The sequence below is a fragment of the Cornus florida genome, unplaced genomic scaffold, assembly GCF_030987335.1.
Source record: "Cornus florida cultivar Cherokee Brave unplaced genomic scaffold, ASM3098733v1 CherokeeBrave_3.0.0_Hap2_Chr03, whole genome shotgun sequence".
NCBI classification, from domain to species: Eukaryota; Viridiplantae; Streptophyta; class Magnoliopsida; order Cornales; family Cornaceae; genus Cornus; species Cornus florida.
In genome coordinates, this window is record NW_026775573.1 from 62,176,732 (window position 1) to 62,199,707 (window position 22,976).

General features: G+C 35.0%; 1 protein-coding gene and 1 long non-coding RNA gene across 4 annotated transcripts; both read left to right on the forward strand.

The window, feature by feature from the left end:
• The first annotated feature begins 7,468 nt into the window (after window positions 1–7,468).
• On the forward strand, window positions 7,469–16,018 carry LOC132300652 (uncharacterized). Of its 3 annotated transcripts, none has more exons than XR_009480520.1 (3): window positions 7,469–8,018; window positions 9,762–14,277; window positions 14,783–16,018. It is a non-coding gene; the product is annotated as an uncharacterized LOC132300652 (long non-coding RNA). The 3 variants fall into 3 exon arrangements; XR_009480521.1 differs by having other exon boundaries at window positions 7,475–8,041; window positions 13,986–14,277; window positions 14,783–16,007; XR_009480522.1 differs by having other exon boundaries at window positions 7,476–8,018; window positions 13,986–14,277; window positions 14,783–16,007.
• A 1,864-nt stretch (window positions 16,019–17,882) lies between these two features.
• On the forward strand, window positions 17,883–21,148 carry LOC132301670 (receptor kinase-like protein Xa21). Its single transcript, XM_059798908.1, has 5 exons — window positions 17,883–18,801; window positions 18,999–19,139; window positions 20,091–20,260; window positions 20,345–20,681; window positions 20,937–21,148. The coding sequence occupies exons 1-5, from the start codon at window positions 17,883–17,885 to the stop codon at window positions 21,146–21,148; spliced, it is 1,779 nt and encodes a 592-aa protein (XP_059654891.1).
• Window positions 21,149–22,976: the final 1,828 nt, after the last annotated feature.

The following is a 22,976-nucleotide window of genomic DNA, read 5'->3' on the forward strand; positions in this document are numbered from 1 at the left end:
GGGAGCGTATATGCATCGGGATGTGTAGCTGGCTACGATGGTTGGAGGTGTACCCTGTTTAGGTATAGGTACATATGCCCACTTCGTGTGCGTTTTAGCATGTTACCTCTATTCAGGTTGAGACCGGCCTGTAGTCCAGTGAGAGTCCTTTAGTGTGACTATATATATATTTACGGACTATTAGCTATTGTTGAATTGTTTAGGATGTACATGCGTATCGGGCCTCTGTTTGGATTGTAGTAGTATAGAACTTGCGCGTGGGCCTGACCCACTTCTATTTTTCAGGTACACGACAGTTCCAGGCTTAGACGTGTTCGTGCTGAGCAGAGGTCTCTATTCATTCTTCCGACGATGTAGGGCTCTCTCTATAGTTTTATTTCTGGACGTTTATTACATTTGTTCTATCTTCCGTTTGGATGTTTAATAGGGGTCCACTAGAGATGGATTCCTAAGTTGTAAACTGATGGAGTTTTGGAGTTTGGGTTTGATGAATTTTAATAATTATAATATTTTGCGAATTCTATTTTTAGTTCCTTCCAGCTTTAATTTCATTTCTTAATTTTTTTTTTGTATTCCGTGTTCATTATAAAATATTAATTGTTTGATATTCCCTCGGCTTTGGGCCTGGGCCTGATCAACCCGTGTCTCGGATCCGAGGGGTATCACAGGTACCAGTGATACTTACACGTCGCGATGCGTGTTCATGCAAAAGTGTGTTGATGATGGCAATCTGGAGGCTATGTTTGTCTTTGGAGTGGTACGTTGCTTGCACTCACTTTACTGAATTATGAAAGTAATTTAATAGGATTTTATTTTTAATAACATTTTGGTGGATGTAGGAGCTATTTTTCTTACATAAAAATCGAGCAGATGGGGTAAGTATTCTAACCAAAGGTGCGTATCTTCAGCACACTGCTTGCAAGTTTGCTTTGGCCATTACATTAATGTCTGGCAATGATGCTGATAAGGTAAATGGTATTCAACAACTTTTGAACATGAACACAGACATAACAAATAAAATGATCATAAAGTATCGGAGGGAACAAATTATTTCAATAGTGAAGAGAGGGTGGTCAAATGGGTTATTTCTTAACATTCCCGCTTGTTGTGAGGAAGATTATGGACCACCGAACTATGAAGGTGACATGGTTCACGTCAAATGGTGGATGGTCCGGCAAATAAATAAGCAGAAAATAAAATGTAATCTTTGTCACTGCGATCTCCATGTATTGATGGTGTCTGGCATCATTGGAGAAAAAGTCATCGTCAATTATTGGTAACCGTTGACGTCGTTTTATGTATGTAATGTGATATATGTAATGTAATGTATGTAATGTGATGTATATAGTGTGATGTTGTATTTAACTTTTTGAAGTAACATAATGGAACTTTTGGGATGGACAGTTCAATTAGCACTGTCTAACATAAAATCGCAATATGCAAGAGGCAACTAAACATCGCCATCATTGGAGAAAATCGCCAGATGCCATTCACAGAACCATGTCACCTTGAAATTGATGGTTTCAACCTGTTCCAAATCACAAACAAAATGGACTAAACAACATATATACACATACATATTTGAATTGACATAAATGGCCCTTAATTAAAATTATACAGCCAATATAATGCTTTCATTCGTAGATTGGAAAAACCTACATATCATCCTTACAGAATCCAAATTTGTGGTGATTAAAAATTCCTTCGTAAATAGTGTAGTGTGTCCAGTATTTTTAGGCAAATACACAACTTTTCCTAACTAATTTTGCCATTACAAAATCCAGATTACATATACACAATTTTTAAGCAAGTACTCCTTACAAAATCTAGATTATATATATAAAACCCAAAAAGCTCACCCAATAGGTTATCAATACATTTATATAAAATGGGATATATTTTTTTATACCAACAACAGAGTTCATCCATCCACCATACCATACCTATACATCATCATAAATATAGTCAAGCCATCAATAGAGTGACCATTATCATCCATTTCATATTACATATATACAAAACGCAAAAAAACAAAAGTGAATATATTATCTATACATTTACAAAAAAGGGGATATATTTTTTATACCAACAACATAGTTCATCCATCCACCATAGCATACCTATACATCATCACAAATACAGTCAAGCCATCAACAGAGTCTCCATTTTCATCCATTTCATATTCCATATATACAAAAGCCAAAAAACGAAAGTGAACAGGTTATCCATACATTTACACAAAAGGGGATATATTTTTTTATACCAACAACAGAGTTCATCCATCCATCATAGCATACCTATACACCATCACAAATAAAGTCAAGCCATCAATTTATCATCAGAGTACAACTAACAATAGTGTGATCAACTTCGATATATATGACAAACAAAATAAATACAAAATTAATTATTGTCAATAATTTCTTAACTCAGAACAACTTTTGCCGAGCTCAAGAATTGATCTCGGATGTTGTCTCCTCAGCGTCGAATTATGTTGACCACTGGTGGGATCAACATCCTTAGAATGGATTATACAAAAACAATGTTTGTACATACGTTAATTAATGCAAAGTTAAAACATACGTATTTAGAATATATCGCGCAAGCATAAATTTTATAAGAGATAAACTTACAAGGTAATATGAGAATCGACATTCATGATACGAAACAAATGGAGTCCCCTACCAATATATTGTCAATGTTCATTCGCCGGTGGATTTCAAAAGTATGAAATAATGTTGAACTTAATTTTTATGTAGCTAGTTCAGAATAAAAGTTTGTTTATACCTGTTCAGTTGATGAAGTCCTAGGATGACTGAAGTTAGTGGTATGACAGTATGTCGTTTGGTCGATATTTGTTTCCGAATGTAAACATGCACATAGGTGACGATCTTCGTAAATCCAAGTAGTGTCACTAGGAATGTCACAACCTTTATTTCAATATAAACATTCTTAGTTAAGAGATTATCGTACTGAAAATTATAATAATATATAAAAAAATAAAAAAATCAATGTTTTGATTTAACAAAAGGAGAAAACTAGCATTCAAACGTACATATGTAATAGGTGGCATGGTACCATTGCCACCTACCTCTGCACCAACACTGTTGTTGCCATTTGATTTCTACAAAACAATAGATTTGTTCATTATAAAAACAAAATTAGGACATTGCCAATATCAAAATGTTAATGACATATACTGAAAAATTAAATTATCAAATAATAATAAATAAAATAAATTAACCTTCTGTCTCGCAAATTTTTTTTTTGCATGGATTCTTCAAACTTATTCTTCTTCATGCACCTTGGTCCCTTACCACTTGTTTATTTATTCTTTATACTCTTGGCGTTACTTCTGGTCGTGGCTTGCCAATGATAGTTTCATTATGTTCATGATTATTACTTATTTCAGTTGAAAAAGCTAAATTGGTTGCCTCTTGTTCAACATCGGAACATTGTCCTTCAATATTAATGTGTTTCCTTTTCCATTTCATTCCTTTTAGCATCAAATTATTGAATACCTCTTCTTTCTCGGATGCAAATGAGCTGATTTCTGTAAAAAAAACAACATAACATCCTATACCTTCTACGTACTTCAAGTTTGGGATCAGCAATAACTTCACATCTACGGATGTCTTGTACGCTGCTGTCCCTAGCTTTTCTCGTTAACCTTTTTAATATATACATAGAAGGTAATTCTTTCAAGTAATAAGTATCGTCTTTCAGTACTTTAAGTGCATGGCTGCACAAAATACCCTCCATTACATATTTCCCGCACGAACAACTTAAAAAGCCATCATCCCACCTTATCACAGCCCGATCTATATTGCCATCATAAACAGATACTCTAGAAACAGTAATCCATTTTCATCTAAAATTGTTCCTTCCACGGTAACAACCACACAAGCTTCTATGAATTGATCCTGGAAAAGTTCAAAAATCTTCACTGTGTACATATTGCCAACTTGCTTTAGAATTGGACAATTTTGTTTAAGTCTAGGTAGCTTATTGAGTAAACCATACCCAGCTTGATATTTCTTGTAGCGTTTGTCCGACAAGCCTGTCAAGGTGCATAAAGAAATTCGGAATACTCATTTTCCTGGTTAAGTACTCTTTCAAGCAGCTATTTAGACTTTCACTCAGCTGCTTTGTCCGCATTCCAGCGGTGAACCAATGTTTAACAAATGGATAGCCCCATTTTTCTCTCAAATCAAACAAATTGTTCAACCATGTGTTACCAACAACATTGTAGTCCTTTAACATTACATCCCATTGTATACAAAAATCATCCTCATCATCATAACAGTACATGAATTGACTTAGCACACTTTTTATCCAGAATGATGCCTCCATGTTTCTGTGCATTTGCTATGACGTCCCATATGCAAAGTAGATGTCTCGTCCTCGGCATAACTTATGCCAACGCCTTTGCCATTGCACCATCTTGGTCAGTAAGAATCATTTGTGGAGCTTTACCTAACGTCACATTCAAGAATATATCAAACAGGCATGTAAATGAATAGGCAATCTTATCATACATTGTTGCTAATATTTCAAATTATTGAAAAATTTAAAGGCAAGAACAAAATACTATAATACATATATTATATGAAACTTTCATTAAAAATTATGCCCAATAAAATATCTCCATTTCAAAAACTAATTCACATAAAAAAGGGGAAAAAAAATGGCCATGTTCAATTATTAATGGCTTAAAACATATGTATATATAGGATGACCAAAATCATTGCAAGAAGAAAAAAAAAAAAATACATTTTATAGCATTTACCTGACATTGCATTCAAGAATGAATCAAACAGCCACGCAAATGAATTGGCAGTCTCGTCATACATCAATGCTAGTCTAAAGACAGTAGTTTCCCGATGATGATTCAGACCAAGAAAAGCCACAAAAGGACGGTTGCTTTGGATGAGCTTGTATGTCGTGTCGAATGTGATGACGTCTCTAAAATGCCCATAGTCGATTATCATTCTTCAATTTTCCCAGAAGATATTAGTTATCATTTCATTGCTATCCAACTGCACGGTGTGGAAAAATGAAGGATTCTCACAAGATTGAATTTTGAAATAATTCATCAGCCACGTCTTCTCTTCGTATTTTAACTCACTCTGTCTTCTGGTCCTTATAAAATTTTGTTGATCAACTTTGGTGTAGCCAATTAATTGCCTCCCACCAGCCTGCTTGTTCATTTACTCAAATGCATTACTGAATAGAACTCCAGATTGGCAGGCCAATTCCACATCAATTGCTTGGGTAACACTTATTCTTCATTGTGATGGCATCATATGTGTGCATTCTTGAATTATCATAGGATGATTGTGAGATTCTACAAAATTATATACAATATACTTTCCTTTTTTGCGGTCATATCTAATTTGCATCAGTGCACCACAACCGGTTCGAGTGTCAGCCCTGGGCTTTCTTGTATGGATATCCCTCTTGTCCTTCACCCTAAAACCTTGTTTGGAACATACAAACTTGCTTGTTGTAATATTTCTTGTCTTACGGCTTTTATTTGCATAATTCTTATGAATATTGAATTCAACTTTACCCCCATAAGCATTGTAAAAGTCATATGCTTCATCCTCAGTGTCAAACTACATGTTTAATTTTGGTGTGAATTCTATCTCAATGGGATTGATAACTTCTGGTGCTAAGTTTTCAGTAATATTGATTTCAGCAACGATTGGAACGCTTATTCTCATATCATTAGTACTTAAGTCGTCATCCATTGGGATAACTTAAGTATGAATGCTATAAGAAGCAAAAGGTCCATTAGAAGGTTAAAGTCAGTATCTATAACTTGTGATAACCAAAAAAATACTAAATATTTACCGAAATAATGAAAAGGGCCAAAAAAAATTAAGAGTACCTAACAAGAAATAGAGTATCCAAAAAAATATTTAACTACCATGGTTGAAGTGATTTGGGATAATTTTGAAAATAAATTTACAAACTTTGGTATTATTTGCCATTTGCTCACTCACCACTTTAACCCTTAAAATAATGTATTCACATAGTGCCGAATAAAAAATATCACACATAAATATAAGTCAAATGAACGTGTCATTATGTTGTTATTTCAAAACTGGCCTGAGGAAATTCATCAATTCTTTCATATCTTGCCATTACTTAGTCAACATATTTAATACAATGGAAACACAACATGATATCCTTCAAAGCAATGTGGAATGTGAGTAGGGAATGGAGAACATTTGTATCTTAGCCGCTGACCGGTAACTCCAATTTTTTGGCCTACCTTTATGTGTAACATTAGTTAGTTAGCACTATGTGAATATCTTATTTTGACGGTGAAGGTGATGTTTTAGGCTACATTTATGTGTGATATTAGTTATTCAACACTATGTGAATACTTTATTTTGATGGTGAAGGTGATCAGTGTGCCAATTTATTAAACTTCACAATGTTTTTTTTTTCCTCATAAATATCAAATAATAACCTGTGAAATGTGTAATTGCCGCATACATTTAATACCAAAATTTTTGGATAACACATTGATACCTAATAAAGCCAACTCAGTTCAAAAAATCAATTATGAAATATTTTAGATTCACTAGAATGTTTATTGAAGATTATAGAAGAAAACTTTACAATTATCCAATATTTTAGATTCAATAGAGTAATTAACTAATGTCAATTTCAAATAAAAAATATCATAATTTACACTAACTGATGACAAATGAAAGAATCATAAATTCTTACATTTATGTGTGACATTAGTTATTCAGCACTACATGAATATCTTATTTTGATGGTGAAGGTGATCAGTGTGCCAATTTATTAAACTTCGTAATGTTTTTTTTTCTCATAAATATCAAATAATAACCTGTGAAATGTGTAATTGCCGCATACATTTAATACCAAAATTTTTGGATAACACATTGGTACCTAATGAAGCCAACTCAGTTCAAAAAATCAATTATGGAAGATTTTAGATTTACTACAATGCTTATTGAAGATTATAGAAGAAAATCCTACAATTCTCCAATATTTCAGATTCACTAGAATGCTTAACCAATGTCAATTTTAAGTAAAAAATATTATAATTTACATTAACAGATGACAAATGAAAGAATTATAAATTCAGTTCAAAACAAAAATTTCACTGTATTTTGAACAATAAATAAATAATATTATTAAATGTACAATATTAATAACATGTATTAAGACTTACCGGCCATCAAGTATTAATTAGGTCAGTTGTAGGCTTATTAACCATCAAGCATTAATTAGGTCAGTTGTAGATACCAGTTCAGGTTCATTGTAGATTTCTTTCCTGTAGATGAAGAGGAGAATCTTATTGAAGAAACCACCAATTTCTGGAAGGAAATCATTGCAATCTGGGTTTTAATTAAAAAAAGGAAATTAAAAAGTAAAAATAGAGGAGGAGGGAGGAATTATGGTTTTGAATAAAAAAGAAATTCAAAGACAATATGTTTTTGATGGAACAAGAGAGACGAATTAAGATTTGGATTAAAGAAATAAAAAAGAAATAATGGAACAAAACAAAAAGGGATGGAGCGAAATAAGAAAAGCAAAAGGAAGACAGGGAAAGTGAAGAACCGGGGCGCCAAATTATGTGTTTTTCAACTTTCCTTTTTCGCTTGTGTCTTTTTAGGTCTACAGTTGGCACTTTAGTTTACTGTAACTTTTTTTTGGTTGTGTCAAGCCAAACACGGCATTAAGCAGTGCGTTAGGGAAAGCAGAGGATTTGCGCCCGACTAACCTCCCTACCATGACCGTCGATTCCGACTGGCGGCGACAAGTCAAGCAACAGGCAAAGCCGGCGGCCCCCATCGCCATCGGCCACTTAAGGAGCTTGACCGTCGACGCCAACCCCTTTGAAAGCCTTGTCTGTGCCTCCATCTCAGATGGCTGCGAGTCCGAGATATTTGGCGCCAAGCAGGCGGTGGAGGAGAAGAGAATGGGTGGTCCTAACAAGCACTCGATCTGATTGATCCCAAGAGATCTAAAAGGTTTCACCTTTTTTTCCTAATAGGTGGACTCATTTCTCTTTTTTGTTTATATTTTGCTACATTTTCTTTCTCAACAATTTGGATGGTTTGATTGAATTCCTTCGATAAGAGTCGCAGCCATGCCCACCACTTCATCATCTTCACAACCATTTTGTGGATTGATTTGAGAACCCTCACTTCTCAACGATTTGTTTTGGAGAGATTTTTGGTTTGAAACAAAAGATGAGGCAAAATATGTATGGTGCGAGAATAAAAAAACGAAGGGATTGTTTGTGATTTTTAAATTCATAAAATTGATGTTTGGAGAGAGAGATTTTGGAGGGCTAGTGTTTATCAGATCACAAATATGTTTATTTGAAACCTATTAGAAATCGAAGGAAGATATATTGTTTGTGTATATACAATTATATAGAACCTGAGTAATGCTAGATTGTTGTAAAATCAAGAGAGAGAGGGCGAGAGATTCAGATTAGAGTGCTAAGAGAGTAGATAATTTGGAGGAGAGGAAGGGTATTTTGGGTTTTTCAAGTGTGAAATATGTCCTTGGATGCATGCAACATTTTAAAAACCAAGTTATGCCATGTGAACATTAGATGGAAGTCTCTTTCATAGGCCTGACTTTTTGTGGCAAGGAATCCAAGCTTAGGTGGAACAAAGAACTCTCGGTCCTATCCATTAATGAAACAGAATTAAGCAGCTAGATCCATCAATGGTGTGCAGTAATTATGAGGTGGTTTAGCTGTTTTATTCAGTTGCTGTATTGCTGTATGTGATCTTATTAAATAATTAGTTTCTTACCTTCTTGTAACAAGTAAATAAAGTATAAGCCAAGATTAAAGATAGATGAAAGTTTATGGGGTGTTTAATTGGAATTTCTTTGATATTGGGCTTGACTCTAATCCGAACATTTCTTTGATTTGACAAAACTGTACACGATTTCATTATTTATATGTCTAGCACTTCCTTGTTTCTCACATTGTGTTCTTATAATTAAATTTATACTCATGGAGAAAACTAGCTTCCGCTTGTCTGTTGCAGTGTTAGTGGTGCACTATCTTATGATTTGCACAGCTACCACTGTAACCAACGTCACCATTGATCAATATGCTCTTCTTGCCTTGAAAACCAATATAACATCCGACCCTCATGGCATCTTGGCTAATAACTGGTCGGCAGCGACCTCAGCTTGCAACTGGGTCGGAGTCACATGCGGTGTTTGCCATCAAAGAGTCAGAGCCTTGAATGTTTCTAACATGGCTCTTCAAGGTACCGTTACTCCACACCTGGGTTACCTTTCGTTTCTTGTTTCACTTGACATAAGTGGCAATAGTTTCATTGGTCATCTGCCAAGTGAGTTGGTAAATTTGAGTAGACTGAAAATCATGAATTTAAACTCTAATGACTTCAGTGGAGGGCTTCCATCATGGTTGATTGCCTTGTCTCAACTTGAGCACTTGCTTCTTGCTAACAACGGTTTTACAGGTGTGCCATCCTAGCTAATCTCTGTCTCCATCATATCAAACATATAAATATTTAATTAGAGTGGACTTTAGGGTATATACATATAAGGAGACATTTCTCTATCGTGAAGATGCTTGTTTTGAGCTATTTGCTCCTTTGTATAACTCTTTTGTTATTTTTTATTTTATTTTTTTTATTTATTTTAATCTAAATCATTTAACCTTAATGAAATATATATATATATATATTATAGATGGGAAATAATTAATTATATTTCTGCAGGCTTCATACCACCAAAAATCTTCAACATCTCCTCATTATAAATGTCTGGCTGCTTCTTCTAATTGGAGGTATGGCTGTAAATGAGTTAAAGGCGAGCCAAGTAGGGTTTTATTGGAGCTCAGCTTCACCATATAGCCATAATGTTCTACCTTTCCAGACTAACCACTCACAAGAGTGGTGGGTCCCACTAATATTGGTTATGACACCCACCACTCTTTAATGTTATGTTTGGTTGGAAGGTATAATGGAGGACGGATGGAAGAGAGGAAGGATAGAAGAATCTTCTCTCTCATTTGGTTAGAAGTAAGGGAAGAGAGGGAGGATGCAAGGGAGATGAAGTATCCCTCCTACAAGCTCATGATAAAAAAAATAAAATTGATTTTAATACTTCCTTTTCTATCATCAAATCAACAATTTCGTTCTGAAGAAAAGCCTTTGTTCACCATCTTCAGGACAAAAGCTGAGCTTATGTTACATCAAACCCCTCCCTGTCCTGTTAGACGATCTCACCTGTGAGGGTTTTGAAATCTGTGCGAGGTCTGTACTAACCAGTCTAACCACTTCCGCAACTATCAGCGGCCCACCCCAGAGGCTTTTTCGTGGGAATCCTTATAGTTTCTTCTTTCAGTGTCCTTCCATTAATTTTCTCTCTAAAAATTGCATCATTTTTTTTTTTTGTTAGGTAACTATTTACACACATTTTACAGTTTGTACACTATGGGCTTGAACCCCTCACGTCCCCCTTTGAGGAAGGAGAGGATGTACCATTGGGTTAATGGCCCATTTGGGTGCCACACTTCTATGTTCTTAATCGCTTAGTTTAAAAGTCTCTGTTCCTTAGCTCTCTTAGGCCCTGTTTGGTTGGAAAGAAATACAAGGGAAAGAAAGGAAAGAAAATTGGAAAAAATGACATATTGTGTTTGTAGAAATCATTAAAGAAAAATAAAAGAAATGGAGGGTTTTGTTGGGATACATATTAGGCATGATGATTAGGTTTTGTTATCCTTCCAAAAATAGGAGTAAATGTAAGGAAACGGCTATAAAGTTTAATAGAACTTTTTAAATACTGATTTTGCCCGCCCTTTGTAAAAAACAAACTTAAAATATCACGAGTCCTAAGACTTGACATGTTTTTATTCTCTTTAACCTTTCTTAGTTTTCAAATTGTCTTTTTTTCTCTTTTTCGTTTTATTATTATTATATTATTGTTATCCTTGCAAGAAACTCACACACCCACATGCCCCTATAGGGACTTCAACCCTCGATCTTTCCCTTTGGAAGACAAATAAATACCACTGACTATAGCCCTTGGTAATTGTGACTTTGGCTTGAATGATGTTTAGTACAAATTTTCTTTTTTCTCTTATTTGTTTTATCACTTCTTACTCATATATTGTCTTTTACATGTGAAAATGTAATAGTGGTAAATTTATTAAAACAATTATCTTCCTTTCTTTCTTCAATTGTTAAGTCAATCATTTCTTAACTTATCAAAAAAAAATTGTTAACACAATCATTTCTTTACTTTTTCCTTATTAATCAACCAAACACGATTAGAGTTTAACATGGTCTTTACCTCTTTTTTTCTTTCTTTTCAGCTATCTTTTCTTCATTTGCTTTCTTATTCCTCGTTAATCAACCAAACACAATTAGAGCACTGTCTCTTCTTGTCCTTCCCTACCTGTTAAACCAAGCATAGATTTAGGATTCGGATCCTGTGCTGTAGAGGATCCGTGTTGTATACCTCTCATTGATGTCTTCCCGATGAATTGGCTTGTTTGGAATATCTGAAACTCTTCAAAATGGAAGATATTGAGAACAACCAATTTCCTGGTTCTATTCCTTCCTCATGTTCAATGTGTCGTCATTGCTGTTTCTGAATCTCAGGTCAGACCAGTTTTCGAGCTCTATACTCTTTTGCATTTCGGACACGCCTTCACTGGAAACCATCAATCTCAGTCCTAATAACCATTCCGGTACCCTCCCAGTATACATGTGCAATTATCTTTTTTAAAAGGGAAAGTTCAGTGCACAAGCATTGCGGGATCTGGGAGTGTCAAATGTATCAAGCCTTATCTTTGCATGCAGAGAGGCTGTTTCCAATCACAATCGAGCAACCTTACTGTTGTGCCGAGGCTTGCCCTCATATGCAATTCTTTTCCTAAACTTAAAAGTCTTTATCTGTCTGAGAATCAGTTCTATGGTCAAATTCCATTCAGTATCTATCTACAAATGCAGAAAGCTTCAACATATATCATTACTGGCTAACGAATTCTCGGGAAGCATACCTATGGGACTCGGGAATTTAACTATTCTCAATGTCTTATATTTTGACAACAACAACAGCAGAGGTATGACTCTGTTCTGTTTTTGTGTACATATTGGGCATTTTCCAGCAGACATGGCATAAGAGATTCACTAGAAGAGTGTTTCTAAATTATGCTTAACTCCATTTAATCTTCTTGTTTAACCAAAAAAGACTTAGCAAGAGAACTATTTCATAAACTTGGCCTAAACCTGCATCATAACCCTAGCCTAGGGTTGTTACATACTCGAGTTGGGAAAGCTTTGTTCAAACCTATACCAAATTCGTCTTTTTAATTTTTGACAAATGAGAAGAGTTTCACTGATAACATAATCTCTCTTTTTTAGATGAGAAGACGTCTATCATTTTGCTAGAATGACTCTGCCTAGACCAAGCGCAACTTAAAATACAAGAAATCTGATTATAACCTTTATACAAGTCATCTACAGTACTAGATTAGGAAGACCTAGCATGCCTGAAAGTCTTACGACTACTTGAAATATTATACTAAATAATAATATCAACTTATGCTCCAATAATCTATTATGGTTCCTAGTGGTGCGTCTCAAAAAATTTATCTAATTGTTTTTTGGAAGGATGGTGCAAAAAAAGTCTATTCTAGTTCTTTTACTTGATTGGAAATTCTCACTTTCACTGTTATTTGTTGCTCCTGTCATCATAATTATCATCGGTATCTTTTTTTTTGTTTTTTATATTTCAAAATTTGATCTTATGTTAATGACGGACAAACATGATTATTAGGCCACAAATAGAACAACATTATAGCGGAGATGATTAGTATGGTTGAAGTATAAAGTTGTAATTGGTTAGTGGAAAGATGGTAAAATAAATATATAAAATTGATTAGGAAAAGATGGCAGTAGATCTTAACTAACAGATCCTGGCATACCTTTCTGTTAAACTAAATCTACTAGGCTTCTCAAAAAATAGCCTTACAGGTTCCATTCCTTCTGCTATATACAATATATATTCTCTGAAAGTAATTGATATCCAAAACAACAGCCTCTGTGGTTATCTGCCATCGGATATGTGTTCTCCCCTCCCTGTACTTGAAGTACTTCATGCTACAAACAATAAATTGATGGGGATCATACCTAGAGGAATTGGAAACTGTACTTTGCTCAAGGAAGTGACATAAGGTAGGAACAACTTCACAGGTAAGACCAGTTTTACTTTCATTTTGACGTTGTCTACTAGATTTTTCACAAACTTAAACAACGTCGATAACATCTTTCACTTTATAACATCTTTCACTTTATGCTTAAAAGATTATACTAAATAGTAATATCAACTTATGCTCCAATAATCTGTTATGCTTCCAAGTGGTTTAATAAAAAAAATTATCTAATTATTAATTTTCTGGTAGGATGGTGCAAAAAAGTCTATTCTAATTTTTAACTTGATTGGAAGTTCTCACTTTTACTATTACCGTTGTTGTTGTTGTTGCTGCTGCTGCTTCTGTCATCAGTTTCATCATCAGTATCTTCTTCTTCTTTTTTTTTTTTTTTTTTTTTTTTTTTCTGTTTTAATTTATGATCTTATATTAATGACAGACAAATCATGATTATTAGGCCAAAAATAGCAGAACATTATAGTGGAGATGATGTGTATGGTTAAACTATAAAGCTGTAATTGGTTAGGAGAAAGACGGACACTAAAAATAATAATTAGAAAAGATTGCAGTTGATCTGTGCTCCATCATATCTTAGCAAACTTTTATGTTGAACTAAATCTAGAAGCATGGATAAAGGAAATAAAAACACCTTGATTGTGCATTAGGCTTTAGAATCCATCTTTGATTCTTTATGGAATGAAAAAAAAAATAGTACAGTAACTGTTGTAGTCCATTTATATTTGAATATGTGGGGAGTTACAAGTTGATCATTACTACCATGCAGGTGAGATTCCGCAAGAATTGGTTTATCTTGTTAATTTGGAGATACTAGGCTTTTCAAATATTGGCCTTACAAGTTCCATTCCTTCTGCTATATACAATATATCTTCTCTGAAAGTAATTGATCTCCAAAACAACGGCCTTTCTGGTAATCTGCCATCGGATATGTGTTATTGCCTTCCTGTACTTGGAAGTACTTCGTGCTACAAACAACAAATTGATGGGGATCATACCTAGAGGAATTGGAAACTGTACTTCGCTCAAAGTAGTGAGATTGGGCGGGAACTACTTCACAGGTAAGACCAGCTTTACTTTCATTTTAACATAGTCTACTAGCTTTTTCACATACTTAAACAACATCAATAACATCTTTCACTTTGTCAAAACTTGTGAGAAATTTAAATCTTATCAAATGTTTTCATTGCATTGGTTCAAAGTAGATTATATGGATACTTGGGAAAAAAAAAAAAAAGAAACATCTTGTACACTGCTAATGCACAGCTCTTTCTGGAGGCAAATTGCAATCCTATAAAATTATGATTTCTTAAGCAGAGATTTTCTCATGATTAACTAGCTGTTGAAGTCTCCATCCTGAAACTCAATCTATAATGTTTTATTCTTTTATTCTTTTTCTTTTCCTTTTTTTCCTGGACTAGTCAAAATGCATGCACATTGTTTATTAACAGGATCAAACTAACTAGGAAAAAAACAGGATCAAACTTTTGATTGTTCGTGTATCCCATGGATTCATCTCTGGTGGTATAGTCACTGATAGTATGTTGGGTGTTTACATTATGGCAGGTTCAATACCGGATGAAATCGGTAACCTTAATCTTGAGAATTTCGGTATCTATGTGAATATGCTAAGTGGCCTCCTTCCAGCAACTGTATCAGTTCTCAGGCCAGCTTCCGTCAAGCATGAGCCCCTGTCTTCCCAATCTTGAAAATCTTCTAATAGGAGGACATGAATCTTCGGAGCAATCCCCAGCTCCATCTCCAATGCTTCTAAACTTACCATCCTAGACACGCCTGACAACTTATTGACTGGCTCTATACCTAATACACTTTGGTAATTTAAGATTCCTGCAGCGGTTTGTCATTGGAGAAAATGAATTGACCAGCGAATCTTCCACTCATGAATTGAGATTTATCTCATCTTTGACAAATTGTAGAGATTTGGAAGTACCGGGGTTATCATTAAATCCACTTAATGGCATTCTCCCAAGTTGTATCGGTAATCTCTCTGCTTCTCTTCAAAGGTTTACTGCATTTGATTGCAAAATTCAGGGTAAGATTCCTTAGTGGAATTGGAAATTTAAGTAACTTGATAGCCTTTAAGGTTAGAGAGCAATGAAATATCTGGATCTATTCCACCAACAGTGGGAGGGTTACAACACCTCCAACGCTCGAGTCTTTCAGACAATAAATTGAGTGGATTCATCCCAACTGATCTTTGTTACTTGAGGAACTTGGAAAAAGCCCACTGATGAAATGTTTGATGGAGAAATGAATTTGAAACGTTGGGTGGGTGACTCATTAATGCATGGCTCAATAACCCAAGTGGTGGATTCCAATCTACTAGGAGAAGATGAACATGACACTGAGAAGGAGCAATGTGTATCATCTATCTTGGCCCTGGCCGTGGATTGTTCAGCAGATTTGCCTCGGGGAACGAATTAGCATGAAAGATGTTGTAGTTAGACTAGGAAAAATTAAGAGCAAAGTTTTCTAGGGACAATTGATTTCAGAGAACAGTGTTATGTCTATGATGCTTAAATTGAGTATTTAGCACGTCCTAATAAGTCCATTTCATTTGATTTTGGGTGTTCTCAACATTCTTGTTTATTTGTTCAGTTGGCCATAGGAATTATTCCTTTAGAATGTAATTGCTTTCTTATCTTGAAATTGAAGAGAGCAAGTTCTTTTAGCTTCTTGAGAATGCATTTGAAATCCTTTAAACTGAAGTACCTAAAATTGAAATCTATTGGATTTCAAAATTTCTTGTTTGGATTCTAAAATATTTATGGAGAGGATCTGAAATTCACTGCTACCTCTTTTCTGGGGCACTTTTCTCTGGCAGGTGTGTGTGTGTGTGTATATATATATATATAACCTGTCCTTTTTCTTTGATTCTTTAACAAACAACGCCATTTTTTCCATTTCTATCGAGTTTTCATCTTTGATTATTATTTTTTATTTTATTCTTATTGGTTTTTTTCTAATTGGTACTCATGCCTCCATGAGATTTAAACCTTGATGTCCCTTTAAAAAAAATAGGACTTAATACCGATTTGATTAAATTTCTCACAGAAAACATTGATTACAAATATACATCAAACAACCTAGCCAAGAAACAGTATTAAATATAATATATTAAACATAAACACCGGGATCAAAGATCCATTATAATATTGGTTATTGCATTCAATCAACAAAATTAATTAATGGTTTAGGTTCAATCAAGATTCGTAAGATTGCATCCAATAAAAATATTCATCAAGGCATCACTGTAAGAGATCATAATCAACAATTCAATATTATATAATTTGTGAATTTATAAATTTACAAAGTCATAGTTTCCATAATTAAAGAATTATTTCACAATATAATACATTAAACATAAACACCGGAATCAAAGATCCATTATAATATTGCTTATTGCATGCAATCAACAAAATTAATCAATAGTTTAGGTTCAATCAAGATTTGTAAGATTCCATCCAATAATAATATTCATTAAGGCATCACTATAAGAGATAATTCAATATAAGAAAATGATACTTTAACCGAATTATCTTGCCGATTACTTTGACTTCAAAATCGATGTGACGTGTGCAGCTAGACTATTTTCCTCTTTTTCTTTTTCTCATTCTATTTTTCTCTAGTAGCATTCTAAAGAAGCAAAAAGTGGTGAACGATCTGGTTGGTGTTGCCGGCGGTTGGAGAGTTCAATCTGGGTCTTTCTCTTAGTCTCTTTCTCTTTCTCACAAGATGAAGACCCATTTTTTCCGTACAAAACAAAGAAGGGTAAAGTGGAACAGGAGAGGGAAACAGAGGAGAGAAGAGAAGAGAAGAAAACAGAAGGAATACAACACTTACAAAGACTCAAACACGACAATAATGAGGTCACTAGGACTCTACACATACAAAGACTATCAAATCATCATTCATGGTCTGACGTACAACACACAATTTATTCAACATTTAGCCTACAAAGTCCTCTTTACTGTTCAACTCAAACATGGACGTCGAACTTCTAATTTTGCACTAATCAATAACAGCCATCATTCATTGTACACTTTTTGTTTTCCATTTCAACATTTTAACACGTGTCCGGTGTTAATATGGAGATTGCCGGACAGATATGGGTTTTGCCAAGGCTTGAGAGCTCGCGCCGTTGCTTGAGGGCTCATCAGGTGTTATGAGTTTGTTGATATGAGAGCACCATTGTCCTTTCTGAGTTTGGGTGGTGTTCTCTGAGATTTAGAGAGAGGAGAGTAAAAGATTCTTAAACTTTGATAATTGGACAGCTACGTGGTTTATTAAACCACGTAAATTCTATTCTGTCCAGGAGATCGGTCTAAATTGTCTGCCTGCTTATCACGACTCTTCAATATATATAATTTGTGGGTTTATAAATTTACAAAGTCATTGTATCCCTAATTAAAGAATCATCTCATGATTTATTTTTTGACTTTTATTTTATTTTATGTACATTAAATCAGTTTTTGTCAGAGGGCTCTCACCGCCAACTAGAAAGGAGCATAATACCCAACTTTTATGTTTTTTTTTTAAAGAGAAGTCGATGATGTCTTTTATTTAGAATTTTTTTTGTTATAAATACTATAGAACTCGTTGTCTTGCAAGCTGAGTCATTGTTCCAAATTAATCACATTCACCCATGGAGAAAACTTGGTTTGCTGTTTTGCATGCAGTGTTGTTACTGCATTGTCTTGCAGCAGCTTGTTTAGCTAACAGTGTACCCAACATTACCAGTGACCTATCTTCTCTTCTTGCCTTGAAAGCCCATATCACTTTTGATCCACATGGTGTCTTGGCCAACAACTGGTCCACAGCTACCTCCATCTGCAACTGGATTGGAGTCACTTGCGGCACCACCCGCCCCTCACGAGTGACATCCCTGAACATTTCTAACATGGCTCTTGAAGGCACCATTCCTCCGCACCTTGGTAACCTCTCGTTTCTGGTTTCCCTCGACCTTCATAACAACAATTTCAGTGGTCAACTGCCTCGTGAGTTAAGTCATTTGCGTCGATTGAAATTCATCAACCTGGGAGTTAACAAATTCAGTGGACAGCTCCCGTCGTGGTTGGGTGACTTGACTGAACTACAACAACTACTTCTTGCTAACAACAGTTTTACAGGTACTATCCCACCTTCCTTGTCCAACGCATCCAACTTAGAGACCTTGAATTTTTCTACCAATTTTCTACAAGGAATGATTCCGCAAGAGATTGGTGATCTTCGTAACTTGAAGTATCTAAACGCGGAATTTAACCAGCTAACAGGTTCTATGCCACTCACCATCTTCAACATGTCGTTATTGCAAGTGATTGCCTTTTCAGACAATGGCATATCTGGTGGTCTCCCAACGAATATGTGCCATCGTCTTTCAAATCTCCAAGGGATTTATCTATCTCACAACGAGTTACAGGGCCAAATTCCATCAAGTTTATACGAGTGCTCACAGCTTCAAGTTTTGTGGCTGTCGTATAACAAATTTAGTGGACTCATTCCTACAGGGATTGGGAATTCAACTGTGCTTAAGGTTTTAGTGCTTGACCGTAACAACTTCAAAGGTACTATTATATTATGCATGCTAACTTTAACACGCCATGGATGTGTTCATAATTTCAAAATAAGCTTCTTAGTTTCAAATATATATTTGACAGTCATGACTTTGTACCTCAGAGCACCCTCGATCATACTGGATCATGAGTCACGACTTTAGACCCTTTTTTTTTTTTTTTAATACAAATAGTAAATTCTTTTGCAGGTGAAATTCCGCAAGAGATGGGTAATCTTAATTTGGAGTTTTTATCAATGGAGTATGCCGGCCTCACTGGTTTCATTCCATATTCCATCTTTAACATCACCACTTTGAAAAAGCTTCATCTTGCTGGAAATAACTTAACTGGTACAACCCTTTTATTCTTACAACTTTTATATTGTTGCACTCTAAATTTTGCTTCTCACTTATTTATTTATTTTTTAATTGTAGCCAATTGGCTTCTTGCCGACTACACAATTCTTTTATTTTATTTTCATACAATAGGAATTTTTCTTTTTTGCACGCATAAACTTTAATTATTGTATTTAGATTCATAATATATATATATATATATATATATATATATATATATATATATATAAATTAACAATAAAAAATTGATATTTTTATATACTAAAAAATATAAATAATTTAATTACTGAAAAAAAATATATAAATCATTTATTGTCATATCCTACCTTGCACCGGTATTGTGTCATATATATATATATATATATATTGATATCAGTAGGTTATTATTTTGAGATTTGTTTTGTTGTATGTTGTACCGATATTATTTTGAGATTTGTTTTGTTGTATGTTGTACCGATATTGTGTCATATATATGTTGAAAATAAACTTGATTTTAGTATTTAGTATTTTCAAGTATTTTTGTATCCATGATGCATGTGTTAATTTAGCATGTTAGTGGGTAGTAAATTGTGCTAGTGGGAGTTTTGCCTACTAAATGGTCATGTTAGTGGGTTAGTGGGAGTTTTGCCTACTAAATGATATGTTAGTGGGGTTTTAAGTTTCATTTGCATTTATGTTTTGAAGCCTATATAAACCCATGCATTGTACTCATTTTCTATCAAGTGAAATAAAAAGTATCTTCCTCCATTTCTATTCTCTTCCAAATAGTATAGTGTTGTGTGTGTAACTAGGCCACTATTTCCAACAAAGTGGTATCAGAGCAAAAGCCAACAAAGTGGTATCAGAGCTAGGTTTCATATCAGAGCCTAGACGATCCTGAAGGCCAGACGAAGTTGATCCTAGAAGGTTCAACATTTGAGAAAAACATGTTTCTCCTTGATGAAGATGAAGGGGAGAAAATGTATTTTCTTAGTGAAAAGATGATGTTCTCTAATTACAAGAGAATGAGAATCATCATGACTTCATACCTCAAAGCATGCGATTTGTGGGATGTTGTTGGAGAAGAGCCAAAGAATGGCATGTCCAACAAGCTTCATGAAAAGAAAGAAGATAAGGCATTGGTAGTGTTGCAAAAGGCAATACATCAAGAAATTTGGGAGTATTTTGGAGAGTCCAAAACTCCAAATTGTATTTGGAAGATGCTCGAGACCATCGTTTCCAATCATAGAGGTGAATCACTACCCATGGAGTATTGGGTACAATGCTTTGAGAATGATGAGTTTATGAAAGATGATTATGAAAGTCTTGAAGACAAAGTTGTGGAGAATGAAGAGGTGTATCATGCAAAAGAAGTTGAAGATTTTGGAGATTTAAAAGTTGAAGGAGAATTTGAAATGGTGAATAAGGAAGAGGTAAGAAAAGGTGTTAAAGAAGAGATTGAAAAAGTGAAGGAGGATGAAGTGAAAATAGAAGATTTAGAAGAAGGAAGTGCTAAAGAAGAGGCAAAAGTTCAAGTTGGTGAATTAACATCTTCAGGTATGGTTACAAATTCCACCTTGAAAGAAGTTATATTTGATTTATTTGATGAAATTATTATTTCTTCATATTCATCAAATAATGCTTATTTTGTGGAGAATGATGAACTTCTCTTAAAGAAAGTTGTTCCAAAGAAGTATAAGATTGAAGCCCAGGATGATAAGAAATTCTCATATTATTTTTTAAAAAATAGTTCGGAGAATTTTGTAATTGATACAGGTTGGGTGAATATGGAATTATTTTTTGACTCTAAAGAAGAAGTATATGTGAAGTTGAAGATCCATAAAAAATTTAAGAAGAAAAAAGATCGATGGTGTGCTTGTATAAAGAGGATGATATATGATTATGTGAAGACATCAAACAAGCATTTGAAGAAGTTTCACAAGCCCTACACATCAATGGAAATGGCCAAGAAGATTGAAGCTATTGAAGGAGGTGGAATTGAAGATCAACTATCGAACTTTTGATCAAGCCCCCAAGATTAATAAGAAGGTTTTTCAAGTTACAAAATCAAGTTTAAAGGGGGGTGTTGAAAATAAACTTGATTTTAGTATTTAGTATTTTCAAGTATTTTTGTATCCATGATGCATGTGTTAATTTAGCATGTTAGTGGGTAGTAAATTGTGCTAGTGGGAGTTTTGCCTACTAAATGGTCATGTTAGTGGGTTAGTGGGAGTTTTGCCTACTAAATGATATGTTAGTGGGGTTTTAAGTTTCATTTGCATTTATGTTTTGAAGCCTATATAAACCCATGCATTGTACTCATTTTCTATCAAGTGAAATAAAAAGTATCTTCCTCCATTTCTATTCTCTTCCAAATAGTATAGTGTTGTGTGTGTAACTAGGCCACTATTTCCAACAAAGTGGTATCAGAGCAAAAGCCAACAATATATATATATATATATTTGTGCTTCCTAACCAACATACCATTTATTTCTAGTAACGTCTAACCATAATTCTCTCACACGCGCTAATTAGTCCCATCAAAATTTCAGTCTAACTTCCATCTTCAAGACTCGAAAATGCATCTCATTTGGACGCAATGTTATCTAACAACACATAGAACCACCAAGAAACAATCGTCTCCATCACCGCCCCTCCATCAGGAACCAACTGCCCAACCACCTAAAACCTCCATTTCTGCCTTGCAATCAACCTGCTACTAGTATCTCCATTCTTAAACCACCACAACCACGGACTACCAACCCTCCAAAGCTCCATTATTGGCCACAGTTAAACCAAAAAAGGTCACATTCTCCTCACCCACACCAGCACCAAAATCCAAGTTCATAGATGATCACAATGGTGTCTTAGATGACATTGATCCTGCTAATACCCAAGCCTTGTTAGATTAGATCTTCAGGCTACGTGTTGCCATTGCTGAGTTCAAAAGCAACCATACTTACAACCATCTTCTTGAGGAAGTCGAGTGGCTGCGAGGCCTCATTGGGGATGGTCTCAAGCTCCAAGCTAAGCTAAGGGATAAAGTTACTAGTCTCAGTGATGAAAGCATCAACTCTAACCACCCACCTCATCCTCCTGTTGATGTACCCAGCACCCAAGACCGTGATGTCTCCAACAGCAGAAGGAGGACCCAGCCCACATAGCAACCACCTGACCTTGCTCCTCTCGCGAGACAGTGCTCCACCACTTACCACCACAACCATCTCATCAACCACATCAATCATGACCGTACTCAAATGCATGTTTAGTCACTTCAGGTAATACTCCTATACCTCCTTTGCCTACTTTTTCAGCTACTACATATAGCTTGGGAAAAATGACAGATAACATGCCTATCTCTGACATTACTGCTCACCACACTCAACCTACACCTTCACCACATGCTACACATGAGCCTAAGCAATCACCAAAGCCACCTAATTCTACCATACATATCAACGACCCACTCACTGGTTTCCCCTCTAAGTCAGTTATCAACTCCACCAATACTCCATCTTCCCCAACCTGGGCTGATATTTTCAAGATTCCACCCCCCCCCCCCCCAGAATTCCGTTGAAATATGTTCACCATTCACATCCCACTGACAACATTATTGCCCCACCTCCTGAAATTGAGCAAGTTGGACTCCCACACCTTAAATTTAGCCTTTTAGGCTACTTTGTCCACAACCCTCTCCCATTTGGCATGGTGAATGACCTCTCCTCATCACTCTAGTTAGACAAAGGACTCCTCAGAGTGACCAGTTCTAAGAAAGGGATTTTTGAGTTCCATTTTTCATCCTATGCTCAATGTACTACCATCATTGATTAAGGCCCTGGTTTCTTGCAAATA

Bases quoted from the DNA above. Each gene is read 5' to 3' on its own strand.
- LOC132301670 (XM_059798908.1), top strand. From the start codon at position 17,883: ATGGAGAAAACTTGGTTTGCTGTTTTGCATGCAGTGTTGTTACTGCAT. The intron at 20,261-20,344 runs GCATTGGTAGTG...TGTATTTGGAAG, and splicing joins ATGAAAAGAAAGAAGATAAG to ATGCTCGAGACCATCGTTTC. The intron at 20,682-20,936 runs GTATGGTTACAA...TTGACTCTAAAG, and splicing joins TGGTGAATTAACATCTTCAG to AAGAAGTATATGTGAAGTTG.